Source organism: Lygodium microphyllum, chromosome 4 (assembly GCF_053477565.2).
Source record: "Lygodium microphyllum isolate KBCC chromosome 4, Lygodium_microphyllum_v1.1.10, whole genome shotgun sequence".
Taxonomy (NCBI): domain Eukaryota; kingdom Viridiplantae; phylum Streptophyta; class Polypodiopsida; order Schizaeales; family Lygodiaceae; genus Lygodium; species Lygodium microphyllum.
The window spans coordinates 121,124,675-121,148,427 of NC_141138.1; the positions used below are offsets into that span (position 1 = coordinate 121,124,675).

General features: G+C 41.5%; 1 protein-coding gene across 14 annotated transcripts in view; it reads right to left on the bottom strand.

The window, feature by feature from the left end:
- LOC148037551 (F-box family protein with WD40/YVTN repeat doamin) overlaps positions 1–23,753 on the bottom strand; it is a 122,113-nt gene that overhangs the window by 40,353 nt on the left and 58,007 nt on the right. For 4 of the 14 annotated variants that reach the window (XM_087676491.1, XM_087676489.1, XM_087676487.1 and 1 more), the window contains exons 8-9: positions 19,391–19,475; positions 10,313–10,445 (exon numbers count right to left, since the gene is read on the bottom strand). In XM_087676491.1, the coding sequence (XP_087532617.1) occupies positions 10,313–10,445; positions 19,391–19,475 (218 nt within the window). Of the gene's footprint in view, positions 1–10,274; positions 10,446–11,022; positions 11,531–11,692; positions 12,130–19,390; positions 19,476–23,753 lie in introns of those variants that run through there. The other 10 variants (XM_087676479.1, XM_087676492.1, XR_015690657.1 and 7 more) reach the window with 9 other exon arrangements.

Consider the following 23,753-nt stretch of genomic DNA (forward strand, 5'->3'; position numbering starts at 1 on the left):
GGATTGTGGTTAGTTGAGATCTTGACAAGGTCAACAGACCTATCCTCAATGACCTCACAAATGAAGTGATACCTCACCTCAATGTGTTTCATCTTCACATGGAAGACTGGATTCTTGGCTAACTGGATAGCACTCATAGAATCTAAATGCACTGTAGGGATAGCATCTGCAATACCCATGTCAGCAACCAAATAACCCAACCAAATGGCCTCCTTGCTAGCCTCAATGGCTGCAACATACTTGGCCTCTATAGTAGAAATGGTCGTGCATTTTTGCACCCTACACATCCATGAAACAGTACCTCCAACAAAAGTGAACACATAGCCAGAAGTGGACTTCCTACTATCTGCATATCTTGCATAGTTAGAGTCAGTGTATCCCACGACTCCTATATATTGGCTACCATAACATATGCACATATCAACAGTGCTCTTCAGGTACCTCATGCTACCCTTCACAGTATCCCAATGCCTCTTACCAGGTGTAGCCATATAACGTGCCACAACACCAACCAATTACAAATGCAATACTTGGACGGGTGGCTATCATGGCATACATAAGAGTGCCCATTGTGGATACATAGAAAATCTTGGCCATCTCGGCCCTCTACTTATCTGTCTCTGGATAATCGGCATGTAATACCTTCACATGAGAAGGAAATGGATAGCCAATAGGCTTCACATCCTGCATATGGAAGCACTCAAGGACTTTAAGGGCATAATCTTGTGACAGATAGAGTAGTCCCTCAGACCTATCATGCGTAATGTGCATACCAATTATATAAGAGGCATGTCCTAGATCTTTCATCTCAAAGCTCTTCTTGAGCTGATCCTTAAGATCATCTAGCTCGTCATGACCTTTCCCTGCGGAAAGAATATCATCCACATAAAGTACCAAAATCAGTCATGAACCATTACAAGCTTTCTTCATATACATGCACAAATCCATAGCACTATGGTTGTAGCCCTATGACTGCATAAATGCATCAAATTTATGGTATCATTCCCTAGGTGGCTTCAATCCATAAAGACCATTCCTTAATCTACACACTAGGTGTTCCCTGTCAGGCTCTGTAAAGCCCTTAGGCTACTCCATGTATATCTCATCATACAAGTCTCCACGTAAAAAAGTTGTCTTGACATCCAACTAATACAAGTCCAAGTCAAGTTGTGCAACCAAAGCCAAGACTAAGCATAGGGTAGTCCTCTTAACCATATGAGAGAAGACCGCATCAAAGTCAACACCACGCTCCTACTACTTAAAACCCTTTGCTACCATTCTGGCCTTGTATACCGGCTTGGGGTGCCCAAGGTTACTTTTCAACTTGTACACCCACTTGCCACTAGGCAAGGAAACCAAATCCCACATACTATTCTTATGCAATGCATCAATCTCAAACTACAGAGTCCTCTCCCAAGAGTGACTGTCACCCATGTGCATAGCCTCATCATAGGTGAAAGGCTCTCTTGCATCTGTAACCAATACATAATTTATGGAGGGCTCATAATAGTCAAGAGGCCATCTATCTCTAGTAGAACGCCTCAATGCAAGCTGTGTTGCCTATCCAACATCCAGTCTAACATCCTATCTAACATTCTATCCATGAGAATTGGCTGCTAGTGCAGGTTGTCTAGCTAGTTGTGCGGGAGCAGGAGGCTCCTCCTAAAAAATAACCCTATGTATCTCAACAGCACTCTCACGCTGCATATGCATTTTATTTCCATGAAACACAACATCATGGTTGTGGATCACTTTTCGCACCTGCAAATTCCAAAGACGATATCCCATCTCACTTGCATCTCCATAGCCAAGGAGAATGCTTTTTACACTTTTAGGATCCAACTTACTATGTTTGTCCTTGGGCACATGGTTGAAGGCCTCACATCCAAAGACACGCAAATGAGCAAATGAGAGAGGCTTTCCTATCTATACCTCCTGTGCAACCTGGAAGTCAATACCACTGCAAGGTGACCTATTAATGGGATGTACGACAGTAGAGACTATCTCAACCCAAAAATGATGTGGTAAGCCTGCTTGGCTAAGCATACTGTTGACCCTCTCTTGGAGAGTCATATTCATACTCTCAATGCCATACCATTTTGGGGAGGGGTGTAAGGGCTTAATACCCCGCTCATCACAAAACTGCTCAAAGACAAGTGAGATGTACTCACCCCTATTATCGGTCCTTAGGCATTTCATCCTATGCCGAGATTGGTTCTCTGCTAAAGCAAGCCAATGCCGAAAGACTACCAAGACATCAGATTTCTACTTTATGGGATAAGCCCAAACCTTAAATGAATAATCGTCAATAAATGTGACAAAGTACTTTGTACCCCCTAATAACTGACAGGGCATGGATCCACATACATCTGAATGCACAAGAGCCAAAGGCTCACCCATGTGTGGAATACCGTACTTTTTATGTGAATTCCTAGTCTGTGTGGCATATAAACAATGATCATACGACTCAAAATGCGAGTAGTCAAAAGAAGACGGAAGTTATTGCAAAGCACTAAGCATTTTCATTCCCTTTAGCGACATATACCCAAGATGAGCATGCCAAAGAGAGACATGTCGAATAGAACCCACTGACAAAACATAGTCAATAGTACCAGATACAACCAAGGGTAGAGGCTGCCACACTTGGCACCTCTTGCAAGACTCCAAGCCTGCCACAAGTTATCTTCTATGTAGAATTACCAAAGCATGTATGATAGCCTGCATCATCAAGCTACCCAGCAGACATAAGGCTTTTAGTCAGTGTATGTACATAATACATATTATGCAGAACAAAAGTGCTACCAAAGGGAAACTGTAGAGTGGCATCACCAATGCCAACAATAGCGAGAGACCAATCATCACCTAAGTGCACACTACCAGATACACTGTAATAGAGGTATGAAACCACTCACGGTAGAGGGGGTCGCATGAAAAGACGCACCCGAATCCAAGAGCCAACACTGTGCATGCATAGATTAAGCCTCAGTCAGCTGAGAGACATTACATGAAGAGACTGCTAAGATGTAGTCACCATCAGACTCCTCAGGCTACATGGCATTTATCTCCTCAATATTTACAATGGATTTTGGAGGTATAATGCTGCGATCATTGGATTTTTCCTGTCGTTGGATTTCTCCTACACTTTTTATTTCCCCTTTTCTTTGCACTTATCATCACGCATCTTATGGCACTATGGTTGTATGTGTCCTATTGTTCCACAATAATGACATGTAATATTAGACTTACATCCTTGGAACTTGTTGCGTCCACGTGACTTAGACTGGGACTTCTGTGAGAGTCCTCCCATGACGATCATTATCTTTCTTGCCACTTTTGCCACCTCTAATAGATAAATCATGTGAATTGCGAGAAGCATCATTGTTTTTCTTGTTAATTTCTTCAGTCAAAAGGGCACTCTCTACATCTTTCAATTTCAACCCATCAAGTTTGTTGATACCAAATCGCAATGCGAAATACATCCCAAGACTCAGATAAAGTGCCAAGTAGAGACAAAGGATGCAGATTATCCTGAAACTCAATACCCTATTGAAGCAAATCTTCATGATAGAATGAAACTAGCTAAAGTGAGCAAACAATGGAATCCCCTCCATGCAGAGATCCATCAATTGTTTAAGCCAATACATCTGCGAAGCAAGGCTCTGCTTTGCATTAAGTTTCTGAATCTTCTCCCATAGATTCCATGTACTCTGATATTCATCTTCAACAACATTATTGTGGACCTCTTCAAAGAGTGATAAAATGATAGTGGACTTGCATAGTGCATCTAAATCAGCCCAATCATCATCATCCATGTTCTCGGGCTTAATAATCTTGTTTGTTAGTAGCTTAATCTGCAATTTCTACACCTAAATCTACCATATTTGAAACTTCCAGCAGCCATAGCTTGTTTCATCCAACTTGGCAATGTTAAACAAAGTCGTATCTTTGAGATGACCAACCATAATGAGTCAAACACAAGCAAATTATGTAAAAAATAGTGTGTTGTAATTAGCAGTAAACATGCCAAAACCACTGCCAAAACAAACTGAAAATAAGAGAAACTGCTAAAATGACTGGATGTCCACCAAATAGTACCAAAAGTACATCAAAATGACATGATTAAGCTCAATAAATACATCACAATCCGCATAAAACAGCTTGTTGTAATAAATCACATCAAAGTGAGAAAAAGAGAGCAAACAATGAGCTAACAGTGATCCAAAGACAAGTATGATTGCCAAGTCAAACACTATAGCAATCAAGAACCATAAGCCAAACACCCAAATATGTTAGAGCAATCGATGTCAGTAGGAGGATACAAGCCCTGGCATAAAGAACTCAGAGAGTTAGCCAAGCTAGGTGTGTGCCTAATTGATATGACCTGACAAAGATCAGTATATGATCAAAGAGAAGATGGATCAAATCAGCCCAAAGGCATCCAATGCAGACAGGTATCTATCAAGAGCATAGACATGTAAGAGATCCCAGTCTCATCTACTCAAGAAGCTCAACTGCATAAACCACAAGCTCTGTAATATCCAAAGATAGCATGAAGCTCCCACTGGCAAAAAGATCAATGTCAATCGAGCAACCAAGCTCAAAGATAGTATGTGAATACATAAAGGATCATGGAGCCAAGATCGTATATCAATGGAGCATCTTGAGTAAGGGATTACCTTTAACATCTAGTACATCTTGTAACAATCAATGTCGAATCTCTAACAACCCAAATAAGCATCCAAGAGCTCTGAAGTATGCAAATGAATGCCCAAATGAATCTCCAAGTAGCAATCAAACACAGACAATGTAAGGAGCATGCATTTCTGACATATGCATCAAAGCATGTACCAAAGGGTCAAGCATAGACCATAGGCATAATGACTATGACAAAGCATGCCATTTAGACCAATGTCAATCAAATGCCAACCAAGACGGAGCTCGATCAAAGCTCAAAAGGCATTCCGAAGCAATAAAAGACATGTATCAACCTCCGTATTCATCCATGTAGTCATATGAGTCACCGGAAAAGCAACCATGACCAATAGGTAGAGTATACACTAACCAAATAGGCTTCATCCCTTGTTATTACAGCAATAAATTCACTGTCAAAATTGAGCAAATCAAGCTCAAAGCCACCTCAAATCATGGGCATATGATATATCAATGTACTAGCATCAATGGTACACATCAGTAGTGCAAATTGAACATCTGAATCATAACCGAAGCAATAGGCATATAAAATCCATGTTAAAAGGGGTTCAACCCTATTGTATACACCAATGAATACACTGTCAAACCAAGCTATTTCGGTACCAAAATCAGCTCCAAATACAACCCATAACATGGGCATAGCATTCGCATACCTATAGATATTACCCCAGCATAACCAGGCATCATGAGACCAACAAAGCTAGCCATAGAAGCATCAAATAGAGTGCTTCCATGTATTTCCATCCAGCAAACCTCAGCCAAAACAAAGTAAATGAAGTGGTTAAGTCGGTCTAAATCAACTCCAAGTAATGACCTAGCATCCTTGAATACATAAGCATCAACCATGCATCATCCAACCAATGGCAATAAGTGTAGACATCAAAGATAATTGTTGCCATGTTTTATGACAGTATGTGGACTATTATAACAATCCAAAACTGAAGCTTAGCACTCAAATCGAATGGCAACAATGGAAGGATCAATGCCAAGCATCAAAACCAAGTATATAAATACTTGTATAGTAGCCAAATGAAGAAGATATGTTGTAGAAGATGAGAAATGCGAGCTATTGCTAAAAAAAGACATATTCCACACAATGTGGTGCTACACGAGCAAGGTGAGGGCTATGGGTGTAAAAAATTACACGTCGCAGCGAACAGAATTTGAGAAAGAGATAGAGATAGAGAGTACACAACAGATAAGAGGAGAATTAGAAAAATTCTTTAGCTCCAAACAACTGATACAAAGATGGCTCTGTCCACCCGTGCGCTTCCACTGTGAAGCTTAGATGGCGATCTAGACAAAAGATAGGTGAAGAGCTTAAGACTAGCTGAAACAACTCTGACTGGATGAAAGATAGATGACCGATGGTTGTGAAGGGATTTAGCTTTTATAGCCCGCGAAGGCAATTAGGTCGGCCTGACCAGCCTACCATATGAGCCTCCACTAGTCGGCCAAGGAATATTCTAGGAAATATTCCCTTTACCGTTGAGCCGAGGGCGCTGCCCCCAAACCCCAAAATAGGGACCCCTTTTAACTCCCTTACCCCGCAACTCGATACAATATGCCTCGAGTTGCTACCAACTTATGAGGAGGCAATGCAAGCTAATCCAAATTATTTGTGAGTGTGCCAACATTTTCTCTCATATGCTTCTACTAGCTATATGAGGAGGTCAATGTTAATCTAGGATATCTATGGTGCGAGAGCTCTCCTATCTTATGTAAGAAAGTCACTACTCTAAAGAGTGCCTCCAAAGCCATAGGTATTGCCCCTAACTTTGCTTTGATGATACTATGTAGGGTGGAGGACTTACTCCTAATCATACATGATATCATCATCATCAATGGTCTCTATATGCAATTCCAACCACACACATACACACACACACACACACACAGACTAGATAGAGAAAGAATGAAATTTTTGATGAAAGAGAGAGAAGGAAAAAAAATTGGAGGAAATTAAACAATTTAGACAAAGACAAAATCAAAGAGAGGAATGAACAATTTTAGAGATAAAGAATGGGGGGTGTGTGTGCATGCGTGCATGTGTATATATACACGTGTGTGTGCACGCACGTGCACATACACACGCACACGTATATATAAACATACATGTGTGTGCACACTCACGCGTGCTCATGGGTGTATGAGAGAGAGAGAGAGAGAGAGAGAGAGATGGAACAAAAGTTTGAATAGAGAGAGAGAGAGAGAGAAAGAGAGATGGAACAAAAGTTTGAATAGAGAGAGAGAGGAGAAAAACTATGGAAAGAGAAGAAAAAATTTTGGAGAAAGAGACAAAAAATTTTGGAGAGAAGAGTGTGTAAGTGAAGGAAAAAATTTGGAGCAAGAGAGAGATTTGAGTATACACACACACAAATATATATGTACATTTTTATAAAGGTAAAATAAAGTCAATTATCCAACCCAAAGGGTTAAACTCTATTATAACATTAAAATATAAACACGCTATTGGTCTGCCTCCTTAGCTAGGCTAGATCACCAGGCAAGCCTAATAGGGGCTAGCGAGGCTAATTGAGAGCATGCAGTTTGTTATTTACTCCTAAGAGTACTGTGTGTGTGTGTGTGTGTGTGTGTGTGTGTGTGTGTGTGTGTGTGTGTGTGTAGAGAGAGAGAAATGAAATGATATATTAACATCTACAAAAGGCCAAATTGACCTATGAGACCATGAGTTACAATCATGTGTATGATGATACAACTGTTTGGGCAAAATATGTAGCGTAAAGCAAAATAAGAAAGGAAACTAACTATGGCTATGTGTAAAACATAGAGCTCTATCTTGTAACAATGAGCTCCAAATGGTACAATCTCATGTGGGTATGGAGGGCCTAGCTCTAGCTCGAGCAACAATCCCTTGTATCCACCTATGATGGTGTCATCGGTGTCTGTGTCGGAGGCCTAGGCCGTCTGGATCAGCTAAGCTGAATGACTCGATCAATCAATACTCCTTGTCTATGTGCGACTATGGCAATGAGAGAGGCTCTCATGTGGACTGTGGTTGTAACTGTATTGAAGTCTTTTGAGTCTCCTTTGAAAAGAAGTCTATGAGCTGCCTCTATGGTGAAGGGCCTCAGTGTCCTGGAGCAATTGTACTCCTAAGGCACATGTCAAGAAGCCATCGTATCTCAAGAAGAAAGAGGCCAAGGCATCGCTGATCGGTAAAATCAATGACTCTAGATAGTGGTCCAAATCTATCTCTAAAGAGAGTGGAAACAACCACTGACCTCATGATATGCTAGGCAACAACAAATATAATGCTCGTCTGTCTTTGGCTCTAATTGGCATATCTGGCATATGCACTCCTCTCGTGGGATGGATCTATATCTGCAAGTCTCAATCTCTAGCTAATGTGAGGAGGTGTGCAACTAGCCAATAGTACATCTGATCCCATGGGAAAGGTGGGTATCCATGTATATCGGGCGAACAATAAATCCATCATCTGTAGTATGAAGGAAATGCTCGCGGTAGAAAGCCATCTTTATTGCCATGGCATCAACCATGTCCGCCTGATATCCAACTGGGTAAGGATCCATCCTAATGATCTTGTGAATCTCTAACCTGCTCAGATCAAGAGACAGTGCATCAAGGGAGTACTGGAAGGGGGGTAACTTGTCCATGTAGCTCAAACCAGGCCGACATCTGTGCATACCAACATGAAGTATCACTCTCTCTAGCAAGCTGCCTGGAGGACTCAAGGGCCAACCGTGCATATCTGTATCTAGGTAAGTCCCATAGGCTATATATGTATGCGACCTATCCGATGAGGGCCTCTACCACAATCGGGGTAGCTGCTAGCTCGACTCTAATGATCTCATGCGACACTGAGGCCTTACATCTGATCATCCTAGATATCATGGACACTAGGGGTTTCTTCATCAACCTCCGTTTGTAAGTGTGCCCTTCCATACAACTTCTCATATATATATATATATATATATATATATAGAGAGAGAGAGAGAGAGAGAGAGAAAAGAAAGAAAGATGAGGAAAGAAAATTACAATGTTTGGGGAAGTATTAAGGCAACCTACCATACAACTTCACTTCTCTCATGAAGCCGCTTTGCAACAGCTTTTGTGCAAAGTTACCATGAATTCCTTGTTTGCTTTGTTTAATATTCTGTAAGTAATCCAAGGGAAAAGTTGCATTGTGTTCTGTAAACCCATAAGTTGGGAAAAGGATAGACTAATGTATTTTGTTCACTTGATTAATACTAGTTGTCAATTCTTTAAGAGGTTAGAAATCTTATTATTTCATACACAAAGGAACTCTGTGTGTGTGTGTGTGTGTGTGTGTGTGTGTGTGTGTGTGTGTGTGTGTGTGTGTGTGTGTGTGTGTGTGTGTGTGTGTGTGTGTTAATTCTTGCTTTACACATTGACACTAGCACATAGGCATTTAATATTTGTGAGTAAAACAATAAAAGAGTAATCTACCACTAGCTCCATCCAATGGGTATACAAAATGCATACATGATTGAGCATTCCTTGCCCTAGCCCACTTCTTATGCTTATATATTAAGGATTTCAACTCTCTAATCTTCCAAAACTCCTCAACCAAATGAAGGGCTTGTTACAATTTCTATCTTCTTCTCAATCTCAACTACTCATGTCTACCTCTTCCAATTAGGTGATGTGCTTCTTATAATGAACATCAAAAACAACCACACAAGTTATCAGCAACTAACCATTGTTTGTTATCCCTCACTAACTTCTAGTTGTAGTTAGATTGGAAGTAGTAGACACATCCATTTATCATGGCTTGTATTTCTTAACTTAATTGGTTAATGCTCTTGGGAGATACTCCTTAACTATGGTGGCCACTAATGCCACATTGGTTTCAATTAATTGCACCAGTAAGAATCTCTTCCCTTGATGTTTAACCTTGTATCTAATGATTTTTCCTCATTTGAAAATTTTACTATTGTCATAGGAAATGTCAAATGAAATTTGTTTGTATATACACCCCTCTACGAACTTGATAGATTGAGGATCTACTTATCAATGTAAAATTTTCAATGAGATGCCATTACAATGCTATGCTTTTAAAATTTTTACGCACACACACACACACACACTCTCTCTCTCTCTCTCTCTCTCTCTCTCTCTCTCTCTCTCTCTCAAGGTTGACTTAAAACATGCCCCAAAACTACAAGTGCAGCTCATGCTCCCTTGAACCTAGAAAGAGGAAGGCTTACATGGGAGGATGGAGCTACAATATTGATAACCTAGTTTGTGTTTTCTTCACACAAAGGCTTCTTTCATATACTCTTTGTTTGACTATTCTGCATGGTTTCTTGCACATTAGGTCAATAGGATGTTTTTCTAATGGTTTAGTATGTGCCTTATCATGGTAGAGGATGCTATGTAATTTATTCTTAGAGCGTGCTTTCCTATCGCCTCCATTTATTGAATGGCTTCATCATGTACTCGCAAGCACATACATTCAAATAGCACATGGAATATAAAGTCCTTGTTTACCCAAATACTAGAACCTCCCTACAATGTGGGAATAGCAATCTTCAAACGCTCTCACAACAAGTTAGCTACTAAGTCCTTGCCTACAAATAAGCTAGAATGCCCTTACCTTGTAATCCATGGTAAGTCCCATAAATAAGCCCCTCCTTGCATGGGCTGCTTCTTGCATGGAATCCAATCTCCTTGCCTTGATCTTCAATTTCATCTCCTTGAGCAAGTTCCTCCAAGCTCTAAGCATGTTCCTAAGAACAAGGCAAAGAAGAAGAGAAGAGAACGATAAAGCACACACACACTCAAAGCCTTCACCCCCTCTCACACTCTTACAATTAAGCCCCAAGAGAACACAAGTTGCACAAGAAAGAGGGTGAGATTGAATCTTGTTTTTACAAGATCTGTAAAAGCACATGTGCAATTTATGAGGCTCTTAAATATTTCTAGGCCTTCACCTATAATCTAAGGGGATTCTTTTGCACCCATGAGCCTCCAAAAGGGATGTTCTTAAGGCCTAGACATAGGGTTTACAACATTACTTATCACAAGCTTATAAGGTTTCCTAACCATTCATAGTCGCATGGCCTACAAGCGATACGCATGTAATAGTTTGGGACACCCGGATGTTGTTGTATGCAGGCATAGATCTCGGTAACTACACCTTGGAGTATAGCAAGATGCTTGAATAGGAGGAATTGGCCCAAAATGCGATTTTGATCATCACATTCAATTTGAGGCCTACTCAAGCATTAAAGAGCAATGAAAAGGGAGCAATATTCAATACAAGAGGGCAAGACCACTTCAAGGTTTTAAAAATCATAAGAGGATAATTAAATATTGATGTGTGTTAAGGCCTTGCATGGCGCATCTTGCCACATCGCCCTGCAAAGGGCAACATCAAGAGGATGTGAGGCAAGCAGAGGAGCATATCTACATGGCAATGGAAGCTCAAAGTTTGTCAACCATGGCTAGTAATGCTTGTTGCTCTTGCTCTCGCCCTTTTCTCAATCACCTTGTTTCCTTGCTTTTGCTCATCCTCTCACAAATACAACGAAGAAGAATATGTTTTACAACAGTTCAAAGATTCCGAAGTCCCAAAATAATGGCTTTCCAACAAACATGAGGAAGAGGGATATGTTTTATATCGCAAGTCCCAAAATAATGGCTTTCCAAATAATCCTATCTTACCTGTTTTTGTACCGTCTCTTTTCTCGATGTGGTTAACGCGCAATGGATCATGGATGTCTCTGTTTTGATGTCCTTGACTCCTCAGCTGCATACTACCTTGGTAGGTGGAGGGGCCAGGGATTTTCAAAGTAATGCTGAAAGGCACACTCTGCAAATGAATACAGAAAACTACTGATTTTTTCTCGGAAAAAAATCATAAGATCATAATGTAAACCATCGAGGAAAGCGTAGTTGCCACAGATTATTGACAACAGACTTAATGACAACAAAATTCAATACAACACCTCACATAATGTGGTAGACATCAGAATGCAAAACCCAAGGATGGCTCCAATCAATGAAAAAGAATTATACCCATGCATACATACTCATTTGCATATTATGCGCGTAAAATATCATAATGAGAACTGCCATAGCCGGATCCTTCCATCTGGGTGAGTTGTGACTAGCTTTGTCATGCCTATCCTCAAACACAAGATAGGGGAACCATTTCTTTTCGGAACACCTTCCAATGAAAATGATACACCTTTATGATCAAGAGACAAAACCTTCAATTTGTTGCTAGTTGCAGCTCCATCCTTTTGACTCAAAGCATAGCATTTCAAGATTGTGCCGATTTCTCCATCTAAAATAGTGATCACACCATTGATGCTTCCAACAATGAGGGTTGTTGCATCATAAAATTGCGAATGCAATGAAGTCACAGAGTTTGAGCCTACGCGAACACTCCAAAGTCGCTTAAGATTCCTGAAACAACATGCACACACATACACCCATCATGTTAGTTGCTTTAGTCATACAAGGTAGAGACCAAAATAAGACCATCCTTGGAAGAGCAAGGATTCAATTGGGTGGTACAATGGAGTCTCACAAAGTAGTTTGATGTTTGGAGACATACAAAATAAAGTTGAAGTATTAAGACAATCAAAATGGTTCAAGAGAACAAAAAATGTGACTCATAGAAAGGCTCACATCAACACAACTCAAAGCATGACCAAGATGAAGGCAGCTAGTAAACATGACCAAGATGAAGGCAGCTAGTAAAGAGGGGGAATGGGCAGTTTATTGAAGCAGTAAAATCATCATAGAGGAGTTCAAAAGACCAAAGCCACTTGTAGCTTCAACAATTGGGCTTTCATTTTTCATGCCATTGGCACCCCGAAGTGGATTGTAACTAAAATCTTGACATCTATCGTTTTGTCCTATGCGCCTTTTAGGCATCTTAAAGGATGTTAATACAACTTTCTTCTTCCTCTTCACCCACCGCACCTCAAAAAAACACCTCAATACCGAAGGCAAAACATAGCTCTAATTTTTCTAGTCTTTGGGCAAAATAAACTAGGGTTTCTATTTTTATCCACCACCCTAGAGTGATCTTTAAAGAGTACTAATTTAAAAACTTATATCATCCCACTGGGCTATCACACATCTAAACACAAGATTGTCCTTTAATTCACCATCATCCTATGTGCATGTGCATGGATCATGTTGCTAGCATTTATCGCATTTCTGCTGGTCGTCTTCTGTTTGTGAGCTCCAATCTGATAGGGGCATCTTGTATCCTAGTCTTAAGGCAAAACAAACTCAGGTTTCTAATTTTTATCCATCACATTCTTTTCTTGCATGATCATTACAGAATACTACGTAAAAACCTGTATCACACCATTGGATCCTCACACACATGGATACAAGATTGTCCCTATAGTTTCATCATAGCATTCATCGCATTTTTGCAGGTCATTTTATGTTCATGAGCCCCAGTTTGATAGGCACATTTGCAGCTCACATATTGTCATCATTGCATGTGATCATGCTCAAATTTATGATACCTTGCCTCGCATTTTTGCTGGTAATCACTATGCCTTTTTCAATTTATGGCCAGTCCGCCCATTTCTCCTACAGTCCACCCATTCTTGGATAGGGCGGAAAATTTGGCAGATTCACTGCTATATACCGCAGCTCTCCTTGTTGCCACCATTCTCTTGCCCTCACCCTCTTTTACGTCATCATTCTCCTCGCCATTGCCTATTCTTCTCTTGACCTCCTGCATTTGTCCAGCACCCTCACTGACATGAACATCCTGGTGCAAGGCTTCCCCCTTGTATGCTACTATGCTGCCACTGTTCAAATAAGTTTGGTTCATTCTTCCTTCTTGCACTCGCTCTCTTTCTTTTCATGAAGGATTTTGAATTAATGAATAGAAATAGTTACGAAGGGCCATCCCATCAATCAAGCACACTGCGTCTCCAAGACACGTTGAAAACAACACAAGAAGCCACAAGGCTACAAACAACATACACATTTTCTACACCAATCTTCTCACCTCATGTGTGAGGGATACCATCACCTAGGAGTAAGTGCCAATGATTTTCGAGCAAGATGCCCATCATAAGCAAATGTGTTTAGGTGGACCACATTCATTAGCCGTGCTTTGCTCATGGCATATCAAGGATGCACAAAAAAAGAAGAAAGTAAAGAAAGGCAAACAGGAACAGGTCCAAGAGGCATTCCGCAAGGTATTACAGTAACTACAGGACATCTGCTCCCACACAATTCTCTATGGAGAAAGGACCACACTCTCAAGCTAGTGAGATTTGGGCAAGTAATATTCACACCTGCAAACCTCATGTTATGCCTTTACCCTTGGATCTGATCCAATCTCTTGGAGCAGTAAAAAGCAACCTACCAGCCCTTTCTTTGTTGGAGGCATGGTACAATGAAATGTACTCATCAACTGGAGAGTTAATCTCGCTTCAAAGCATGCTAGCAGACATTGGACCTTAACAAGGACCTACTCTTCTTCGATGGGGCAACCAATGTGCTCTTGCCAATGCAAAGAACCTCTACTTCATGCTCCCATAAAACACATTGAGGTCCAATACCATACTGTACAACAGCACATCTGGGATGGAGATTTGGAACTCAAGTCACTAGAATATGCAAAATATGATATCCAAGAGTGCAAAGTGTGAATTTGTCCCTCCCTCGGCCTCTCAATGCTAGAATGATGCTCAGCCAACCCCCAAACAGCTCCCCTCTAGTTTGCATGGGAAGTTTTGACAAGTGGCAGCCTGTTTTGCCACTTGGCAGCTTTCCAAAAGTAATTTGCAGATTTAATTACTTACTTTTCAAATTTTAATTTTAGAATTTAATTTCTGAAAAATAATTAATTAACCATTTGACCCTACCCAAGAACTGGCTAGTGCCCATTCACATTAATTGTGCTAACCCCCACTAGACATTCAATTGTCACACACATTAATTGGCTTGGAACTAGCATTAATTAATTAATTAAGTCCTAGCATTAATTAAATAATTAATGCCTAGCCCCAATGTCATTGTTGGACATTTAAGGGCCCAAATAATGGCCTAAACCCAAACTAAGACCAAGCACCTACAAGCATAACTTAATACAACATTTGCCAATGGCACCCACTGATCACTTGGGTCACTAGGGTATTCACCATCACTTAACCGACTTTGCACCTCGCATATGCACAGCTTAAAAATGCTAAAGCTAAGCATTAAAAATGCAAGTCCTCAAAACATCAGCTCAGTCACGTACTAATGTCGCTGGCAAATCTCCCTCATCTCTCTCTAGTGTAGCCTCTCTATCCGCTGCGCCTACACCCGCAGGCGAAGTGCCACTCCGATCTCCACAATTCTCTGGACTATCACCCCTCTCTATGTAGGTGTAGCGTGTGGGGTCACTGTCTAAAAGAAATCGATGGTGACTATCGCCCACCCCTCTGCAAAGTGCCTACTTGTAGTAGCGAAGTGCAGAGCCTCTGAATCAAGTGTAGAAACCCACCCAAGCAATGCTGATCTAGGGACTCCATGACTAGTCTAAGGGAGGTATCTCGTCTAAATACTGTGGGGTATCTAACCTAGACTGTACTACAGGCTCTACATCTATAGATGTAGTGCTCCTTGCTCTCCACCTCCTCCTAGCATAGTTTGCAGATCTTCTTGGCTCTAGGGACACAAGCTATCATGGCTATGCAGGGACCTGTAGTACAGGATATGTATGATACAGGTATAGTCTGACAAATGGGGCCGCCTATCAAAGGAAGATTGAATGGTCTCCGCATCTGAGTCATCAAACCCGTCAAACTAGTACTCCGTAACTCTTGAAAGACACTTGCAAACACCCAAGAAACTCCTACATTTTGGGGTCAGGCTTACCAAACGAAGGGAAAATCAGCTACACCCTATGAAGAGAAGTTGTAGATGCCCCACACACTTCATAGAAAGTCCAAACAAGGTACAAGATCTCCATTCTTCACAACAGATCTGCTCTAAACAGCAAGTTGTGTGTGGTCTTCTCTTCGTAGAACCTCTGAGTCCTCACTTTGGTGATGATACCATGTGAGAGTACACAACAAAAGAGGAAACAGGAACAAGGAGAGAGAAGGGAACAAAAAGACTACAATGCAAGAAGAGAATGGAAGAGGAAAATCTGCACTGAACTCCAAAAGAATGTTGAATACAGAGAAGACTGATCAGTCCTTGCACTAAGCCCAAGGCACCAATGAGGGTGCCCAATCAGGTTGATGACAGAAGGTAGCACCGACAGACAGAGGAGAAGCCTTGAATGTCAGAGTGTTCTGAAACCTACAATGGATAATGATGGCAGCCACTAAAGGCAGGCTATACATAGCCAAATCTACCCAAAACTGGCTGACTGCATAAATCTAGAGCCAAACATCTTGGCCAATCTAATAATCAACAAAATAATAATAAATAAATGATTATCGCCAATATACAATTGATCACCCTCATCTTGGCCAATGTTAATGCAATCCAGATCCACTGAAAAAGAAATACACTGAGCTGAAAAAATAACCACTTTATGAACACATCTAAAATCAACTCAAAAAAAATGCATGCTATAAATAGAGCTACCTCCTCCGTCAAAACACATGACAAACTGAGTGTTAGAGCTCCTACTGTCCCTGCCTAATTCAGACCGAGGCTCACACACAAGAGATGACTGAGCAAGATACGCATGACTGCTAAGATTCCCCTCAAATCTTGGATATGGCTGAAGGCCAAAGAAGACAAAATGGATCCAAGGGTGGCAAAATAAGTGCAATATGGATAAAGTCTGTCAATGAAGAAGCTTCTCATGATCCCAAGAATCCCCCTGTGAAACATAAGGGGCCAGGGAATCCACAATCACATCATCAATATCGTCCCCCTCTGAAAAGGATAGGAGGTACAAGGGAACAACCAGAGGAGATGGTGGAGGAAGGGATGAAACATGTGGAAAAGATGGTGCACAAGTAGAAAGAGGTGCAGCGACGGAACACTACCTTTGAGGACCTTGTGAAATGAAAGGGGAATGGAGCCTATACAGCCCTCTCTCCTGCCAACCTGCCACTAAAATGGCTCCTATAGAAGAATCCTCAATAAAAACACCTTTCTTGGTGGAGACAACTCGGGTACCCAATCTAGTAAGGCCATGAATGGAGAGAAAAGGGAAGCCCAAGTCTGAAACATGTAGGCCTTACAAAGCAAAGCTCAATGGACAGTCAAGCAATAATGGTAAAATACCAACACCACGAATAGGCACCAAACGAATGTCACTAGCAGTGACTATATCATGATTCGTTGTATGACTCAAAGCACCGCTTTTTATAAGCCAAGGTCTCGTTGAAGATGAGACAACCAATGAAGAAGGTGACTCCATCTCATGGATGTGAAGGAACACGAACTTGTGTAACACCTAGTGAAAAGGTAGAGGGCTCAGATGTTTTAGCTCCATCCTTCACACCCGTATGAAGGTGAGGGTATTTCTTCCAACACTTCTCCTCTGGATGGGTACCCTTCCCACAATGTGGACATTTAGGCTTCGTTGAATCTGTGTTAGAGCTCCAGGAAGACTCCAAATTTAAACTTGGTTCTTCTTGTTCTTGGCCTTTTCGGCCTTCTTCTTGCCCCCTCCCAAACCTGCAATAAAAGCTTTCGAAAGGTTGGATCTACTATCACCAATTTCTTTGAGTTGCTCTTCATGCTCCAAGACAAGTGGTGCTAGCTCTTCCCATAGAAGAGTTTTCCAAACCTTGGAGGTAAGCAAGCTAGTATAGAAGACATCATACTTGGGAGATTGCAACTGAGTAAGGAGAATCATCCCCATGTCCTCTAATGAGATCATCCTGCCAAGGGATGCAAGCTCATCGCACATGTCCTCCGTCTTGTTGATGTGATCCTACAGAAGGGGAATCATCAACAGAAAGCATCTGGAGTTTCTTCTCTATGTTGATACAGTGGGTGAAAATCTTCTAATGGTAGAGAGAAGAGAGCTTCGTCCAAACCTCCACTACAATCCTAAGTCTGCACACATGCACAAGGACAAAATCACGTAGACTCATAAAGAGAGATCGTGCTCTAGATTTGAGCCAATCCCAAATTGCAAATTGCTGCTTGATCCATCATAGAAAGGCTTTGTCGGAACTTGAAAACACCCCTTTCCTTGAGGGGTAAATGATAGGACTTGGCAAATACCACTCTATAGGGTAGTTATGCTTGTCAATAGAGGAGAACGTGTACCTGGGAACTGCCTCTGTCTATGGGGAGAATCTCACATTGTGTAGCAACATATTAGTTAGGGTGTAGACAAAGTTTGCTCTTGGAGTCTTTGGTCGGGTGGGTGGGGACTGAATATATCCAATGTGGGACCGGCTCCACACATGTATTGATCTAGCATCAAAGCTTGGTGGGTTGAATCCACTTTTAGGCAGGAGCTTCAACTCGAGGCTAGGGCTAAGCTTGTCATAAGATTGAAAACAAAGCACCCAACTTTAACTCCAGAATCTATCATGCCATCACACATGACTAGGAAAGCAAAGGAGAATATGTGACAAGGGACAAGGGGCTAGAAACAACAGAACAAACAAGTGCATGGAGGAGAAAGTCTACTGTGCTGAGACACAAACAACAGGGGCTGGCCTGATCCTAGATTTATTGGACTGGGGAGACTAGCTCCATGAAAAGATAAACTTGATGAAAGGAGCCAAAATACTCACATTAAAGATGTCTAATCTTCTTAGCAACACCTTGAGAGCTACAATTTCGGAAGTCCGTAAAAATAGTATCTGTTTCTAGCGAATGCACCTTTGATCTTACTTTGACTTACAGCTAACTACTTCCCACCCGTTCTTTGCACTATACAGACATCCACTTTTACTGAAGCTAGTAACTAGTTATACAAGTCCATGCATTCACTAGATCTTTCTAGGTAGATTTATCATCTCTCATAATAAACAATAAGATTGATCAACCTAATCCGTGCATGGCTGTCAGATGTGATGGAAGGACCAGCAATTTGTTGGGTACTGCCCTCAAGAAGAGAAATGGTTTGATTTGGACAACCATCAAAAAAGGCATAAAGGAATAGAAATGTAAAAGGTTTGTCTCATGATAGAACTAAAGTTTTTTTAGCACTATTGCCAATAGCATTGCATCTCAGAAACAAGCAGTGCTCTTCTCAACCCGACTAGAGCTATACTGTCTTTGGCAGAGCTCATTCATGCCCTCAGGATTGAGGATCATATGCCTTCCTTTTGGTATGGGCAGAGCAAAAAAGAATCTCATTTGAGAATCTTTGGATACTCAACCTACATTGCCACATCCTATCAAGACTAGCTTGGCCCTACAGGGATCCAGCCTACTGTACTAGACAGAACTCTTCTGCATACTCACCCAGATGGATAAGAACTGTCAGGAGACTGCAAGAGGTATATCACTAGTTTGAGCTTGAACACCTTATCACCTGTTTACTAATCCAGCTAGACATGACTTTTTCCACATTAAAAGCACAAGCATTGAGAAAGGTGGAGTTTTGAACAACACTATAATTAAAAAAAGCTTGAAATTCTTTGTGTATGGAGCACTGAAACATTGGACATACAACTGCAATGAAACATATCCTTTTTCAATAGGAAAATAGATGATTAGTCTTTGAATTCGAAAGGAGATTGATTAATCAAAAGAAATCAACGATTACTTTACATCCCAGGCATGAACATGCCCTGCCGTTGTCCCTGCTATAAGCGTAGAGTGATCAGACTGAAGATGCAAACAAGTTACACCTGGAAAATGGAAAATTTCTTCAATGAAATTTACAACTGCTGGCTATCTCCAAGTAAAAGCTGCATACAGTACAGACATGAATCTCATTTTCAGAAAATTAAATATCCAATCAAAACAATATATGACATGACATGCAGCAAGGTAACACCTTATTTGCAATAAATAATATGGGCACAAGATTACCCTCAAACATCAGTTGAAGCCAACAGTTTTGTACTCCCCATTTAATTTTTCTCCACAAAATCCATACTTTGGGCTGATGGAGAAGATTGTTTTCCCAATATTACAACATTACTTGCCTCAAGGGGTTTCTTGAGCTCCAAATGTAATATTTTGCACCATCAAACACTTCGGCACTTACCCAAACTCTGCAGCGAAGCTCTCTACACAGAATCAACCACTTTCCAAGAATAGAAGGAAAAGTGAAAGAGATTAGAGTGTCCATCATCACCTCTAAATGTGTGCAGTTCCTGCTGACAGAAGGCCTCCACTACTTCTGACTCAAATGTTGCCCTGAGTAGGAAGTTCTAAATCCATCAATCAAAATGCTCATCAGAGAATATGCTGCCAAGCCTGCACTCTCTCCCCTGTACTCTCTGAATCAAGCTTTGCCTGAAATGCCCTGTAGCAAGGCTCATGACTATTTGGCTTTGTCTGCATCACATATACTGTGTTCTTTAAAACTCATACTGCATTAGTGAGACCCCTAATCTGATCTCATTTATGTTTGGGTCCATGAGCTATAAATATTTCCTTCCTCATCCTCTCCATTGTCTTGGACCGAAAAGATCCAGAAGCAAATAATAATAATTAGCTTGTTCAGCTACTCTGATCTCCAGGGCTGTCCTGGTTCTCTCCCCTGTAGAGACACTCTAGCTCTCCTCTTGCAAAGACACCCTAGCTCTCTCCTCTTGCAGAGACAACTCCTCTCTCCCTGTAGGCATGCTGTAGAACTGATCATTGACTCCAGTTCCACAACCTGCAGGGCACCACTGCACACAGCTACAATGTCTCCTCTCCTCTCCGTCACACCACCACCTCTCTTCTCTCCCAATTTCTCCAGTCACATGAGCTGCTGAAAACAGCGACAGGCCCACCTCTCTCCTTCCCCTCCTGCACAATATTCCCCTTCTCCAGCCCGCCTGCTCCTTCAACTTGTGACGATGCCCTAACCAGCAGCACACTCACCCTCCTCCCTCTCACTATGCTGTTCCTCCTCCAGCTCAGGTGTTGCCTTCTCTCTCTCCTCTCTTCTGTCATTTCACCTCTATCAAATGTATCCGTGTCCATTCCCTCACTATATAGCCGCTTTCCTCAATCTATTGGCTTTCAGCAGCTCAGTCCAGGGAACACTTCATGCATGTACAATTGAAAACAATGCTCTAACGCCAACAAAACCTACTGGTGCCCCCCAATCTGCTCCTTTGCATGTTGTTCTTTTGGAGGAACATTTTTGGTCAATATGAGAAATATAGGAGTACTCTGAGATAGCTGTTTTGGGCAAAATGTGGATCACTCCCCACCCCTTGCTCCTTCAAGATTGGTTGCACTCCATTGCAACTTCGAGCATTACCAATGCTTGCATTTGGGGAGGAATTTTCATCGACAAACTCATTACACCTGCCCAGGAGTTGGATGACAACTCCCCAGTGGTATAAAGTATATGGGATCATCTGCCAGATTGCCTTGCACGACTTCAGTTTAGGAGGTAAGGTTTTGTTGCCACTCTCCTCTTCCCAGACTTCGCAGTGAAAATACCATTCTTTGGTGGAGGCTTCAAGTATCTGTTCAGCATGGCACTTCCTACCTCTTTTGCTGAGACAACGACTAGCATAGGTTTGTTGAAGGTTCGGGTAGCTACCGTGGACCTCAGAAGGATTTCCAATGCTATTGAGATGGTGGTACACTGGTAGGAGAAACCACAATTTGACAGTCAATCTTCATTACTGGACAACCGGAACTGACAAATCAGATGTTACAAGTTTTTCCACCGCCAAGCCAAATATGGCAGAGTGGCCAGTGCCACAAGCAGCCCACTCCTATAATGCAAGTGAGATCTGACTAACCAATTAGCTCCTGAAGACCCACTCCATGGTTTAAGGGGCAAACACTAACCCCCTCCTACATCCTCAAGCTAGCATGAGAGAGGCTCTAGCAGGACGGATTGATACTTTTTGGTTGCAGAAGCACAAGCCCTCCCACTCACAATTATTTTGGACTTTTTCTTTTCATCTCCCTTAAGGGGCAAACACCACACCCCTCCTATCCCCTCAAGCTGGCTAGGAGAGGGAATGCCACCTTCTAAACTGGCAACCACAGACTGCTACCGGGCCTACCATCTTGATCAACCTTGTCTTTGAACATGCCAAGCTCTAGCTGAATGGATTGCTACTCCTGTTGCATAAACACAAGCTCCTCTTTGACCATCCAAGCTCTAACCCTCCGGATTGCCAATCTTCTGTTGCATGAGCACAAGCTCTCTCACACAGGCAAGTCCCATCAAGAAGGTATTCCTGTTGGAAACAGTCATTTCACAAGTTCATGGGTGCCCACACTGAAACCAGCCTTCCTTCTGCGGATAGGTGGTAAATCCCTAATTACAACTTAATTACAGCAGCAAACAGTTAATACAAATCTGAAAATACAAATTTACCTATTGATCTTGGACAATGCACACCTAATTGGCCCCAGAATTGGCGCCCCTTTCAGTATTTCTTAAGCTTTATTGAAAAAGAAGTTGATTTACAATGGGATTCTCCCAATCCCTTTCGGTATTCCAACTCCCCTTGCTGTGATGGATCACCAGCAAGTCTTTAATCCGATTTGCCCCTTGATTCGGGCGATCAATTGGCCTTCACCCGCTTTGATGGAAATGGAAAATGCCCCAAATTCAATTATTTGCTGGTCCCTCCACTTGAATAGGCTAAAAAAAGCTTCATCCCTGTTCAATCCAAGTCTCGGAGCTTCGAATTTCTGGCACAATTCTGGAGGCTACTGCTAAACCCTAATTTCTACTGCATATTAGGATTTACAGAGCAGAGAAATCTGAAATTTCTCAGCCTCCAAGGATCCAAATGCTCAGATCTTCAGAGCAAGGCTATGAAATGGCTGGGAGATGAGAGGGAAAGCTATAGAGAGAGAAAATTCAGAGTTTTGTCATTAAGAATGACTGAAAATCAGTCAAATGCAATTGTTGCCTTGCCACACCAGCTTGTAGATGCAAAGAACTTAAGAAAATCAGTCATTTACAGCTATCGCCTTGTCTCAACAGCTTGTAGATACTGTCTTCTGCTGTTGATCGGTCTTCTCCTGTCTGCCCTTGGCAACCTCAAAAGGTCCTCCAATGGAGGCAAATCAAACCAGCAGCCTCCCCTTCCTCTCCCTTGCAAGCTGAATTTATAGAAATGCTTCTCTTCAATCTCTAAAGACGTTTTTCAATCTTGTATGGGCATTTTTGACAAGTGGCAACCTTCCCAAAGGGTTTTTCCAACATTTTTCATAATTAAATATTAACTTTTAATCTTTAAATACGGAAATTTAATCTAGTAATTATTTAGGTGCCCTAAAAAATAATCTGACTGCCAATAATTAAATTGGCTAGGCAACTTTCATTCCCAAGTGTCTCTGTGCCATCTTTGTCCATCAGATTGGCATTAGGTACCATTAAACACCACTTCTCTAGTGTCACCAACTGACACTTCTGGCCAAATGGATGACCTAGGCCAACGACTGGCACCAGATACCACCAAGTATCCATGCAGCATAACTTATAGCAACTTTTGCCTTCGACATCTCGTCATTTCTTTCGGTCCCGGGCTCGTAAATTTACTTTAACCCCGATTGTACCTCACATGTGCAACATTTACTTAATCATGTGATCAAGAATTAATCCACATGTTAAGTGAGGTTTCAAGAATACACGTCCTCATGACAACTCTCCCCCTTGAAATCCCTACAATCCTCCTCGATTGCACTGCCAAATGCATCAAAAGCAAAGTACTACATTGGAATTTCCATAGGGCATCATAGTCAGCACAACATTACGCACTTCTGTTCAACCATTTCATATGCCTAACATATGCTGAAAATTATCAGCCAACATAACATAACATAAGACTCACAAAGAATCTCAAAAACATTGCCAGATTATCATGTGGCATGTCTATTTCTCATGAGCTCAACTCATCCGGCAAAAGCAAACCATAGCATAGCATAACCAAGCATAAACCATGGTTAAAACATCAATGGCATCATAACATATACTCTTGTCCATGGAG